Genomic DNA, 13031 nt, shown 5'->3' with positions numbered 1-13031 from the left:
CCCAAGGAGCCTGCAACTTGTCCCACAGCCCTGTGAGGCTGATGGCTGAGGACACAGAGAGGCAGGGACATGTGGGACCCTGACAAGGCCTTTACTCCTTTGCATAAAACAGAGGTGAATTCTGAGCGCAATTGTCTGTGATTCTGTGACTCTCCCCTGCTTTTTTCATGGTTTGGAGAGGAGGAAGGGAAATACCTTGGCTTGGCATATGGCGGTAATGGCGATCAACCCAGGGAGCTCTGAGCTACATCCTCAGCCCCCCCCCCTTTTTTTTCTTTGAAATTTTTAAAATATTTTGACACAGGGTCTCAGTCACTTGGGCTGGCCTTACACTCTTCCTGCCTCAGCCTCCCCAGTAGCTGGGATAACTGGCATGCGCCACCATACCTGGCCAGATGTGGGGTTTAAGAACCCGTATTATATGCTGTGGCCCATAACCTGGCACCGTACATCACGAGGACCCTCTGTGGATGCCATGTCACATACTGAGCTCAGAGTCTACATCCAAATCCCTTTTCCCCAGGTCTGCTGTCAGCCAGCTGGGTACCCAGGAACTGTCCCTGTCCCCTCCTCTCCGACCCACAGCACGTCAGTCCCCAAGCCTTATCTCCAGCCCTCAGCTCTGCCGAGTCTCCCGAGCAATCCCTGTGTCCCCAGCCACAGCTCCAGCCTCAATCCCCCACCCCCAGCTACACACACACTGTACTACAGTCCCTTCCCTTGGTCAAGGTCTCGTGTCCTTCCCAGCCTGCCCTCCCACTCCCAGGGATCTCTCCACACACAGGACTGACCCTTGTCCCCCACCACCCCTGCCTCTCAGGACTCTGTCCAGCACCAGCCTGTTATCCATGGTTCCTGGTGGCCTGGCTACCAGACACTATACCCTGCCCTCTGGTGACCACTTACCCTCCCAGGCATGCCCCATGCATGTTAGGGGCTGACTCCTCAGTCATGCAAGGTCTGACCCATCAGTAACTGAGTGACCTTGTGCAAGTCCCTTTGCCCTCTAAGCCTCTGTCCCTTCATCTTTAAAAATGACACAGTGGAGGGGTCCTTGAAGGGGGAGGGGGAGGACCAGGGCTGGATACGCATGCTCAGTGCTCTGCACAGCATCCTGAGCACCCCAGACACTTAAGGAGCAAACCGCAATCTCCTGTGCTACCCACAAAGCCCAGTGGCCAGCTCACGTGTGCCCCACCCCTTGAACCACAGCTTACAAATCTGCCATGCTTTTCTCCCAGGAGCCTGCTGGGTTAACTTGTGAAAAGTAAATCAGATCTGCCTGGCTGTCATTGTCCACTTGAAGATGTGTCCCCAGGGAGACAGAATCACACAACAACACCCCTTCCTACGGTCCCCACTGACGATCAGGTGCTGCTGATGGGGCTCACAATACTCCTGCAAGATGCTACCTCCATCTCTCAGAGACAGAAATCAAGGCCAGAGGGGGAAATCTGGCCAGAGGGTCACATAGTCAGGAAGGAGCCCAGCTGGTTGATCAAATTCAGCTTGGATTCCAAAGTTACTGCTGTCTAGCACCCCAAACATGGGGGGCCAGCTCGGGGGGCCACAGTGCAAAACAACCATCCCCACTCAGGTCCCCAGAGCCCCACAACCCATCCCCCCAATCTAAGCCCAAATTCTACTGAGTCAGCAAGGTCCAGCTGAAATGCTGCCCACTCCTGGAGCTCCTCCCTGCCCATGGTAAGGACTTCTCATTAAGCTTTTATCTTAAGTTTTACTTCACACTCTGTCCAGGACTGAGGTGTGGCTCAGTAGCAGAGCACTTGCCTAGCAGGCATGAGGCCCTGGTCGCCTCCCCAGCATAGAGAGAGAATGAGAGACACCAAATGACTCCAGTAGGACACAGCTCCTTGAGACCAAGAAATGGCTTTTGTTTGTTGAATGACTAAGACCCGTTCTCAGTCTGTCAGGCATTCATGATGGAGAAGCACAACAGGGAAAAAACTCAAGAGACAAAAGGCATGCAGCCTCAGATAAGCGAGGCTAACAGAGCACTCAGGTTGGGACAGAGGCTGAGGCCAAGCTGAGAGGGAAGCACGAGGGAGCCCAAAGGTTACCATTCACGAGGGCCTTCAAAACAATCGTCTCGAACTCCTCGGAGCCATCCTCTGACGCATAGACGGTCAGCAGCTCCTTCCGGGTCATGATCCTCTCCACCTGAGACACGGAATCCTGTACACCCAGGCCAGCTCTTCTGGAACCCACTGCCCCCAATACCTAGGAGCCCAGGCCCCAACCTCCCACCTCAGGAGCCAAAAGAGCCCCAAGTCATACCTGGGCCTGCAGAACCTCAGGGTCCCCTTTGGGGAAGAAACGTCTGATCCGATCTCGGGCTTCACCTCGCCTTGTGCCCCCACTCCCTGGGGCCAGAGAGTCTTCCAGGATCTCAGCCAGGCAGTCAGCAGCACCCCCAGAGCCAGCCACCAGGAGGCAGGGGAGCTGGGCCTGGGTGGCATCCTCTATCCGCTGGGGATGCAGGGGACACCAGGTCAGAGAAGGCAGGACAATGACCCTGCAGCCCCTCCTGCAGCACGAGAGACTCGGGGCCCAGAGACCTGGCTGCCTCCCCTCCTATTACCTTCAGCATCCTCTCATCACCATCTATCAGGAGAAGAAGGACTGGGATGTCGATTCCGGTCCCTGAGAGAAGAGAGCCAGGAACACGGTTACCACCCCTCAGCCATGCTGTGTATAGGAGACCACGCTTCCCAGGAGTCCCTGGGGCAAGAGGGTGCCTCTTCCTGACCTGTGTGTGTGCGTGTGTGTCTTACTAAGCTCTGAACCCTTTGCCTTTCCACTGAGCTACATACCCAGCCTCTCACCTTCTTTTGATAAAAATTACTTAGTAACTAAGTTGTCTAGGCTGAACTAAAAATTGCCATCCTCCTGTCTTAGGCTCCCAGAGTGCTATGGTCATAATCACATGCCACCACATCTGTTTTGTTGGTTTTGTTTTGGCTTTGTGTTTGTTTTGTTTGGTTTTGTATTTTGAGATGAGGTTTTGCTATGCAGGTCAGGCTGGCCTTGAACTCACTTTGTAGCCCAGGTTGGCCTCAAACTCATGGTGATCCTCCTGCCTCAGCCTCCCTGAGTACTGGGATTAGTGGTATGGGCCATTATGCCTGGCCCCAGCTGAGAATTATCATCTCTTTGTGCCTGGAGGAGGTCACACTGCTGAACCTCTCCAGGGAGAAGAGAACTGGGGCTCCGGAGGGATCCAGGCATTTCTTCCTAGGGTCAATCTCAACACTGATTAATGAATTAGAAGCCAGGGGAGGTAAAAGTTCACATAGGAAAAGAAGCAAATAGCAATGCAAAGAACTATCCAAACATAATAAAGTCATTTACCAAAGTCCAACAGCGAAATCCTGTAAGATGGCTTCATAGTAACTCTGGTCCACTGAAATAAGACCCTGGGCTGAATTACCACTATGTACACTCCGCTTATCCTAGAGCTGTGAGCAATGTAATAATGCAAGAAAATAGAACAGCAGGCCTGGCGGCTTGTGCCTATAATCCTGGCACTTGGGAGGCTGCGGCAGGAGGATCACTGCTACTTCAAGGCCAGCCTGGGCTGCATAGTAGGGAAACCCTGTCTCAAAAAGACCAAAAAAAGAGAAAAGAATAACAAATTCAAACTAGTATTTTTTACAAATCTGTAAAAAGCAAAGTGTCTATTTGAATAAAACATGATTTACATTCTTAGAAAACTGGACACCTGAGCAAAAAATTAAAAGCTTAAATATATATATATATATATATATATATATTTAAGCTTTTATATATATATATATATATATATATATATATATATATGCCTTTTTCCTTTTTATCGGTACCAGGGATCGAACTCACAACTGCCTGCTTGCAAGGCAGGCCCTTATGCCGCTGAGCTAAATCCCCAGTCCTAAAAGCTTAAAATATTAATAAGAGAACTTGGTAAAAGAATTGATGCAAGAAAAACAGCAGTCAAAATAATAATCTGTATTAATCTTCTCAGATTAATAATCTGTATCTTGCTGGATTACACCTGTAACTGCAGCACTAAGGAAGCTGAGGCAAGGAGGATCACACAAATCTGAACTACATAGTGAGACCTGTCTCCAAAAACAGCAAATCAAGCTGGGCATGGTGGCTCATGCCTGTAATCCCAACACTCAGGAGGCTGAAGCAGGACGATCATTGCAAGTTGGAAACCAGCCTGGGCTACAAAGTGAGCTCAAGGCCAGCCCAAACTGCATAGAGAGACCCTGTCTCAAAAAGACAAAAAAAAAAAATCAAAACCATTACCTGTATCTTACTCATGTTTTAATAAAAACTATCAGACATCTGGGAATTATTTGATCCAGAAAGGTACAAAATTGTTATGAGGAAATTTAGAAGTCTCATTTAAGCCTGAGGCCAGAAGAGATGGGAAAACTATCACTAACCAATTCACTCTTCTTAATCATCGAGTGAATGTGATGGGGGAGGCGGAGAGGGTGAAGGAACTGTGAAGCGTGTGCCTGTTTTGAAATGGAACAGATAATCTTAACAGAGCATAAATGTCAGACAAGAGCCAGGAAGTTTCGGAGACAGGTCGTTTAGAAGGATGCTCCCTCACACATCTCTACTGCTCCAATCCAAGCATCATCTGGCAGGCAGAGGAGCAGATAAATATAGAGGTGGGAAAGAAACCGAAACGGATCCTAACATACGAAAACACTGCATACTTAGCTGTGGCTAAGGGATGGTTTTATTTATTAAACAGTCATGAAGGAAATATGATTCCCCAAGGAAGGGAAGAAATGTGCATTCCTTATTTCAAAGATGGAAGAATCATTTCCAGATGGATTAAAGGTTTAAATATTAAACTGTGAGATATTTTTAAAAAGACTTAGGAGGACATTTATCATAGAGCCAGTCCACCCAGGGACCGTGAAGGGAACAGCAGATGCCTAACCACATAAAGGGACAGAATTTTTATGGCAATAAACATAATATTAAAATATTAATCTAACTTTTTGAGTCAGGATCTTGCTATGATGGGCCTCAAATTCACAGTGATCCTCCTGCCTCAGCCTCTCCCAAGTGCTGGGACAATAGGTGTGCACTACCATGCTGGGCTCTGATGTGATACTTTCTTAGTAAGGAATGTGAGTGTGTGTGTGTGTGTGTGTGTGTGTGTGTGTGTGTGTTACTGTGAATGGAACTCAGGGCCTGGCACATGCAAGGCAAGGGCTCTTTTACCAAGTCTAGTTGCTCAGCAGTGATTAAAAACAGCAGCAAGGTAGAGAACTTGGGCCTGAAGGTGCTCCTGAGAAAAGCAGCACATGGATACGCCTGGCCCATAAACCAGAGACCCCGCAGAGTCGGAAATGTAATTGCACAGTTTTTTCTTTTTCTTTTTTTTTCGTCTTTTTGAGACAGGGTCTCGCTATGCAGTTCAGCTGGCCTTGTGCTCATTCTGTAGCCCAAGCTGGTCTGGAACTCTCAATGATCCTCCTGTTTCAGCCTCCTGAGTGCTGGGATTACAAGCATGCACCAACATGCCCGGCTATGGCACAGAATTTTATCACACCGAAATGTACAAAGAGGTGTACTTCAATAACCCTGGCTGGCAAGAAGTTGGAACCGGGAAAGAGAATAATTAGCTTTTTGATATACCTTTTTATGATTTGATTTGTTCCCATGCACACACACTAAAGCTGGCCTCAAAGGGTTACAAGTAAATTACAGGTCATGGACCATCATCCCACACTCCAAAATCGACCATGTGCTCAGACTGGAAATACGAATGCTGACATGATTGCAGATTTCTCTAATTAGAGATGCTGAACTGCACGGAATGCCTAAAGATGGGAAACCTCTGAAACTCAAGCCGTTTCTGATTCCATATGTTTCAGATAAAGGCTACTCAACCTGGCTCACACTTACCATACAACCTCACAAGACAAAACTGTAGTGCTGCTAGCAGGCATGGAGATGCACAACTGTGATCCCTGCCCTCCAGAGGCTGAGGCAGGAGGATCCCAGGAAGTTCGAAGCCAGCCTGAGTTACATAGTGAAAGTTCTCAAAAGATAAAACAAGGATACTGGCGATTTAGCTGGGCAGCATAAGTGCCTGCCCAGCAGGCGCCAGGTCATTAGTTTGATCCATGGTACCAATAAATAAATAAAATTTAAAAATAAAAAATAAAGCAAGCCAGGTGTGGTGGAGCATGCCTGCAATCCCAGCATTTAGGAGGCTGAGGCTGGAGGATGATCATGAGTTCTAGACCAGCGTGGGTTAAATAGTGAATTCAAGATTAGCCTGGACTATGTAGTGAGATCCTGTCTCAAAAAAATTTTTTTTTAATTTTTAAAATTAAGAAAGAAAAAACAAAGGTGACAAAAAAAATAAATAAAACACTTCTAGGAATTGAGAACAGATGGTGGGTTCCAGGAGTTAGAGACTGACACGGACATGCACTAGTCTGCATCCTCCCTCGGTTCCAAATACTCGGATGTACGCACATGACCACACGCAGACACTGCACCCACCAGTCACTTGTGATGCTATGTGATGACTTCAAAAATACTACTGAAGCTGACTAGAGTTAAACAAGTTTAAAACTCTGAGAGTGTGGTGGTGCCTGTTATCCCCACACTGGGAGTCCGAGGCCGGAGGATTCAAATTCCAGCCAGCCTGGGGCAACTGAGTGTTTTCCGGAAGTTCTGCAGGCGAGTCGCAGTGTACCCCAGTGCTAAAGCCCTGGCTCCAGGCCTCAGCATCCCCACAGAACAGTTAATTAGTTGATGCAGATAGTGTTTACAAAGAAGCTGCTTTTAATTTTGTTGATTTTTTTCTCTATCATACATGTGTTTCATTTTATTGATTTCTGCCCTTCTGGCTATCATTTCCTTGCTTCCTCAGCTTTGATTTACTATTCTGTCTCTAGGGGTTTTTTTGTTTGTTTGTTTGTTTGTTTACATTTCTTTTTTACATTTAAGTTGGGAAGCTTAAATCAGTGAATCGCGATTTTTCTAGTATATGGATTTTTTAATCTGCACACACACACACACACACACACACCACGTATTAGACCCAGTAAGTACGTGCGCATCACACCCTCATTGTTCAGTTCAAAGACCTCCTAAGTTTTGTTTCTTCCTGGGCCCCGGGGGCCTCTCACACACTCAGCTCATGCAGTGCCATGAATGAAACTCACGAAGTCCATACGGGTTATAAGAAGCCCGGCCCAAGAGTGTACGCGCATTCCCAGGACTCAAGGTATAAATGCTCTGCGCTCCACACACAGCTCAGGGGCAGCGCACCCGCCCTGCTAGACTCAAGGTCTCAGGTTGGAGCCTGGCTGCTGCTCGCTGGGCACGGGGGGGGGGGGGGGGGGGACGGGGACCGACACGCTCTGTGCTTTCCTGCATGCAGGAAAGACTTAAGGTTAAGATTTGTAAAACACAGAAAAGATGCGCGATCGCAGGAAACCGGCTCCTGAGTCCGCAGCCACTCACCGCCCACGCCCGTCTTCTGCTGCGCCACGTAGGACTCGAAGCGCAGGCGGAATCGGTCCTCGCCGCCCGCACAGCAGTGGGTGCCATCGTCCACCAGGAAGAAGGCCGAGTAGTTGTAGTCCAGGGGGAACTCGACTCCGTCCTCGGGATCGCCGCGCCACCGGTACTTTGCGGGGAAGGAACCCTGAGGACAAGAAGCCCTTCCAGGAGGGGGCAGGAAAGGCTCCTCCTGCTCAGACCCTGGATGTGGGTGTCGTTACCCCCCCCCCCCCCGCTGCTTCCCGGACCCCGGTTCACCTTGGGGTTGATGAGGGTTTCTCTGTTCCGGACCACGCCCCAGGGCGCCATGCCCATGGCCACCACCTTGCTGCCCCCAGTGCTGGCCGTCTGGTGGTCCCGCACCGCCACGCCCACGTGCCTGCCGATGCCAGTGTGCAGCCCCCCAGCGACGATCCAGGCCCCTGCACAGAGCGACAGGGTACAGGGACAGGTGAGGGACGGAGGGGAGAATTCAGAGGAAGAAAGAGCCCCATGACAGTGCAGGCAGCATGAGGTGGCCCTGGGGCCCAGTCACCACCCGCCCTTGGTCACCTGTGCTCTGGGCGGCCCGCACTAGCCCACGTCGCAGCAGGTCCTGCAGCCAGGTCTGGAGGACGGGGCCCCCCGAACCCCCCAGGACCGACACCACCAGGTTTGGGGCTCGGAAGCCCCAAGTTCGGGTGACCAAACTATAAATAGTTGCTGGATCCGTGCGGTCAGACAGCCGAAGGAACTGTGGACACACGGGAGGAGACATGGGGAAGGGATGGAGACCAGAGACATAGAGGACAGATTCGCAGAGACGTGGAGGTGGGAGACAGAGGCCCAGAGACATGGGGGACAGAGACCCAAAGACATGGAGGACAGAGACCCACAGAGCCCAGAGACAGAGGGGGCCAGAGACCCAGAGGGAGAGACAGGGGTCCATGTGGGGAGACCAGCCTGGGCCCTGGCACTGCTCTGGGTCCCCAGTCCCCCGCCCACCCCGTCCCACCCCACCCCGCCCCACCCCCAGTCTCACGTTGCTGGGCCTGCGCCCTGCGCCCACGAACTCCAGCTCCCCATAGGCATCGGTGGGCTTCTCCGTGGTGTGCACGTTGCTATCCCATACAGTCACCACAGCTGCCCCAAATGCGTCCTCCACAGCCACCGAGGAGTGGGCATTCCGGGGGCGCCCACACTGGCACAGGGTCCCTCTGGGGGTGCAAAGGTAGAGCATGAATCCGGGGTGTCCTTGCTGACCCCAGCATCCTGTAGGAGCATCCGAGTGACCCTCTGTGCCCAGAGGGAGCCAGAGTCCATGCTAACCCGGTATTGGCTCTGATGCCTGGAGAGACTGAGTGGCTCTGATGCCTGGGGAGACTGAGGCCGGGACAGATGCAGCACTTCTTTCCCCCCCAGAAGGAAGCTACAAGTAAGCAGAGGGTGCACAGGGCCCCACCCCACTGTGGCCTGCAGGGTCAGCAGGGGAAAAGCCACAATAGCCATCAGCCAGGGTCCTGGCTGCCCTCAGCCCAAAGAGGTCATGGTCACCATGAGAAGGTAAATTCAAAAAAGGAATGGAAAGAAAACTATAGGGGGAAAAATCCATCAGGGCATAGTGGCATGGTGCGTCTCTGTAACCCCAGCACTTAGGAAGCTAAAGCAGGAGGCGCTGAAGGTCAGCCTGGACTATGAAGTGAGTTCCAGCCCAATCTGAACTACATAGCAAGGTCTTGTTTCAAACCATGGAATAAATACATAAGACAGAGAATAAGAGAGCTCATGGCTGGAATCTGAGGCGGCTGTGTGACTTCCAGCATGTGGCTTCACCTCTCTGAGCCTAAATTTCCTCTTCCAGGGAAAAAAAGATAATAGCTGCACCTACTCCAGGAGAACTCTGAGGAGTCACGGAAATAACAATAACGCCCTGTTTCCCAATAGGAGAGGAGAGGAGGAGCAGAGGAGAGGAGGAGCGCCTGCTGGTCCCAGCTGGAGACCGACTGCGTGAACTTCACACCTTCACACGGAGCTTTAAATAACTTTGAATAACACAGCAAGAAAGTCATTTCTTTTTCAGTGCTGACTGCAGTCAGGGAGTAGGCTCAGCTGAGTATCCTTCAGGCCTAACCCTTCGCTACAATTTTTTTTTAGCAGAAAAGAAGCAAGCCCAGAAAACACTGGACAAATCATCCAGTCAGAAAATACTTTTATTAATAAACAACAACAAAAAAAATTCCATTCTTACAAGTTAAGAGTTGAGGTTAAAAGAAAATACTTTTACTTGCTGTTCATTGTTTTTGGTTCTCTGGCCTGTTTCTTTCAGATGGAATAGGATTCCCTTTTATGGTCACCGTATGTAAAATTTAACACATAACTCTCACTGGCTTCTGCGGCTGGTGCTGCTAGAGTTTCAGAGAGCAAGGGGGTGAGGAAGTCTGTTGAAAATAAATCTGGTCCCTGATTCCAGAAAGAATTTGGATAGTGCAGGTGACCTGGATTGCTGTAACAGGATAAGTCCATTGAAGGACCAATTTTACGGAACTGATAATACAGGTGGCACCAGGGTTCAGCAAAAGCCGTGAGGGGCAGATGGCACTCTGGGAGGCTGAGGCAGGAGGACACTTCGAGTTAGAGGCCGCCTGTGCAACAGAGTGAGCCCAAGGATACATCTCAGACGGCCGCCCGACCTTGATGCACACACAAGGCACAGGAAGAGTCTCCCTACACCCACTTCCGGGCACACTGGAAATCACAATGCGGGGAGGCGTCCAGGGCCCGGGGAAACCTCTGTGTATTTTTGTATCCATCTCAGCACCATGCTTGGACCTCTCTGTGTCCTTCCAGCTGTGCCTAGCAAAGCTTCTAGGAACCATCCTGAGCCCGCACTGTTTAGGGTTGTCGTCCCAAACCATGCAAGGGCTTGTTATAATTACTGGGCATCTCATAGTCTAAAATAGTAGATGCTTGGTAAAATCAGATCAGAGCTAGGCATGGTGCCACGTGGCTATAGTCCCAACATTTTGGGAGGCCGAGGCAGGAGCATCCTAAATTCAAGTCCAGCAACTTAGTGATTTAGTAAGACCCTTTCTCAAAATAAAAAAAAAGGTATCGAGGTTGAGTTCAATAGGAAGGCCTTGGGGTCCATCCCCAGCAACAAAAAAGTAAAAGAAAGAAAGGAAAGGAAAAGGACACAGTGGCCATAGGGCGGCCATATTGCCTGTGACATCTCTTCCACTTCCATGGACAGTGAGAACCTCTCAGACTCTGCTGGGAGCCTGGCCTCCTCCTGAACCCCAGCCTGGGTCTCACACATCTGGGCACACCCAGACTCATCATTAGCACACAGCCCAACACAGCACGCAAACCTGCCCATGCTCTTCACTGTCTGGGGACGCCATCACTGCGTCCATCACAGGGACCTCCTCCCCACTGCCATTGGTCCTCAAGCTCCACCCTGTGTGCTGCAGTCTCTGCCCTGTCCCTTCCTGCTGCAGTGCTCACCTAGCTCACCTGTTCCCCTCCCTCTCTCTTAGACTCTTAAATACCTCCTTCTTGGCATCTCAAACTCCTATTCATCCTGCAGTGGCCCCCTCCTCAATCATCCCAGCACTGGAAAACAAGATCCCAGCCACTCAGAGTGGCCTGTGAGATCCTGGGAGGTCTTAGGAGGGGCCACCATCCTCTGCAGTCTCCGCTCTTGGGACAACACACCTTGTTCCTTGACCTTTACTCGGTTTTCAGGCCACACTACGCTGTCATCGGGGTGACTGCATATTTTATGCCTACTCCCGGGGTGACTTTCCATGTGACGCTGTCCTGCCTAGCTTCACCTGTCAAATCCAACTCAACCTTCAAATGTCACCTCACCAGCACCTCCCCCAAGCCACTAGGGACACCTGTGTCTCCTTCCCAGCCCCAGCTGGACGCATGTCCCTGGCCCAGGGCCCGTCCATGGCAGCTGCCCCCCTCCTGGTCGTCTACCTTTCAAGCAACGCAGAGCGCCGTGATACTTCCCGTTGGCACCACACCCCAGAATGTGTTTATACACAGCTGGCAAGCTGCCCCACACCAAGGAAATAGTTTCCTAACAAACCGGGGCAGGGCGACCCACACCTTTAATTGTGGCGCTGTGAGAGACTGAGGCAGGAGGCTCTCAAGTTCAAGCTCTTAGCAACTAAGTGAGACCCTGTCTTAGAGTTTAAAAAAAATTAAAAATTAAAAGTAAATAAAAATTAAATTAGGCCCCAGGATGTGGCTCAGCAGCACAGCGCCTGCCTGGCAAGCATGAGGCCCTGAGTTCAATTCTCAGGACCCAAAAGAGAAAAAAAAATTAAATTTAAATTTTGAAAAAGGACCACAGATGTGCGTACAAAGGCCCTGGTTTCAACTCCGGACTTCCCAGGGGCCCCTTCGAAAGGAACGCCTTCCTAACAAACACACCTGAAACCGGGATGGGGACCTTTGGCACAGCCTGGCTAGAGAGAACTAGAAAGCCTCAAGCCACTGAGAGACCATTCCCCCCAGAAAGGGAGCCCCTCAGGGTCAACACACCGGTGTGGCAGCTGCAGAGGTTTCTGCTGCTTATTAGGTGCTGTCTCCTGGGCTCAGGTTCCAGCAGTGCCACCGCAGGAACCTGCTTAATTCCCACAGCAATCCTGAGAGGACCGCTGACCGCATGCTCGGTGGCCAAGGAGGGCCAGAGAGCTGAAACTGATCGCCCGAAGCCACAGAGCTCAGTAAAAGTTAAACGCTGCCCAGCCTGCACTCTCTGAAAGGGCTGCTTCCCTTCGGATTCCCGGTGAGGAGGGTGGCTTGGATGGAGGGAAGCAGGACAGAGGGATGGCGGGACAGAGGACCGGACAGATGGGTGGGGGGGGAGAGAGGGGGTAAAGAAACAGTCAAAAGAGACACAAAGTGAACGTAGAAGAGACCCACGGAAGGATGGAAACAGCGCAGGGACCCTGAGCAGAAAGGACAGGGCTGCAGGCAGCAGGGGTCCCCGAGACCGAGTGGGCGTGGCCACCGCCCCCGGCGCCCCCAAGTCCTCACCCCGGGTCCGAGAGGTCAACTATGAAGGTAGTGCAGATCTTCTTCCTGAAGATCTTGGGGATCCAGCTCTGGGGATTGGAACAAGGAGGGGGTGGGATGAAGGGCTCAGTGCCACACCAGGGGACCCCGAGCCCTGCGCGTCCCGGGGACCGCAGATCGCAGTCGCGGTCCCGGAGCCTCGACCCGTCCACACCCGCACTGCGTCCCCGCTGGGCCGGGCCCGGCGCCTGCTCCCGGCCGCTCCCCGCCCCCAGCCCGCAAATACCTGCTCCTTCTCGGGGGCCACCATGCTGCCGCCGCCAGACTCCCTGCATTCACCTTCGCGGACCGCCAGACCCGCCCTGAACCAAACCGGATCCGCCACTTCCCAGGCAGTGGGGCGGGGAGTCCCGAGACGTCAGCGGGAGGCGGGGAGCCTGGAGGGCTGGGATAAAGAGACAGGGACC

The 13031-nt window shown here is 51.6% G+C and overlaps 1 protein-coding gene across 2 annotated transcripts in view; it reads right to left on the bottom strand.

The window, feature by feature from the left end:
• Trpm4 (transient receptor potential cation channel subfamily M member 4) overlaps positions 1-13031 on the bottom strand; it is a 31585-nt gene extending 18554 nt beyond the window's left edge. The window contains exons 1-9 of one of the 2 annotated variants that reach the window (XR_010048676.1): positions 12851-13031; positions 12586-12653; positions 8576-8750; positions 8107-8287; positions 7813-7976; positions 7516-7699; positions 2603-2664; positions 2299-2490; positions 2082-2181 (exon numbers count right to left, since the gene is read on the bottom strand). Coding sequence is in view for 1 of the 2 variants with exons in the window: in XM_063253070.1 (XP_063109140.1) it covers positions 2082-2181; positions 2299-2490; positions 2603-2664; positions 7516-7699; positions 7813-7976; positions 8107-8287; positions 8576-8750; positions 12586-12653; positions 12851-12874 (1150 nt within the window). In the remaining variant the exon portion in view is untranslated. The remainder of the gene's footprint in view (positions 1-2081; positions 2182-2298; positions 2491-2602; positions 2665-7515; positions 7700-7812; positions 7977-8106; positions 8288-8575; positions 8751-12585; positions 12654-12850) is intronic. The other variant, XM_063253070.1, reaches the window with a different exon arrangement.

This window comes from Cavia porcellus, unplaced genomic scaffold, assembly GCF_034190915.1.
Source record: "Cavia porcellus strain 051 isolate PalLab524CR breed Dunkin Hartley unplaced genomic scaffold, mCavPor4.1 scaffold_7, whole genome shotgun sequence".
Taxonomy (NCBI): domain Eukaryota; kingdom Metazoa; phylum Chordata; class Mammalia; order Rodentia; family Caviidae; genus Cavia; species Cavia porcellus.
Note: the sequence above shows the minus strand (reverse complement) of the source record. Positions and strands in the feature narration are given on the sequence as shown.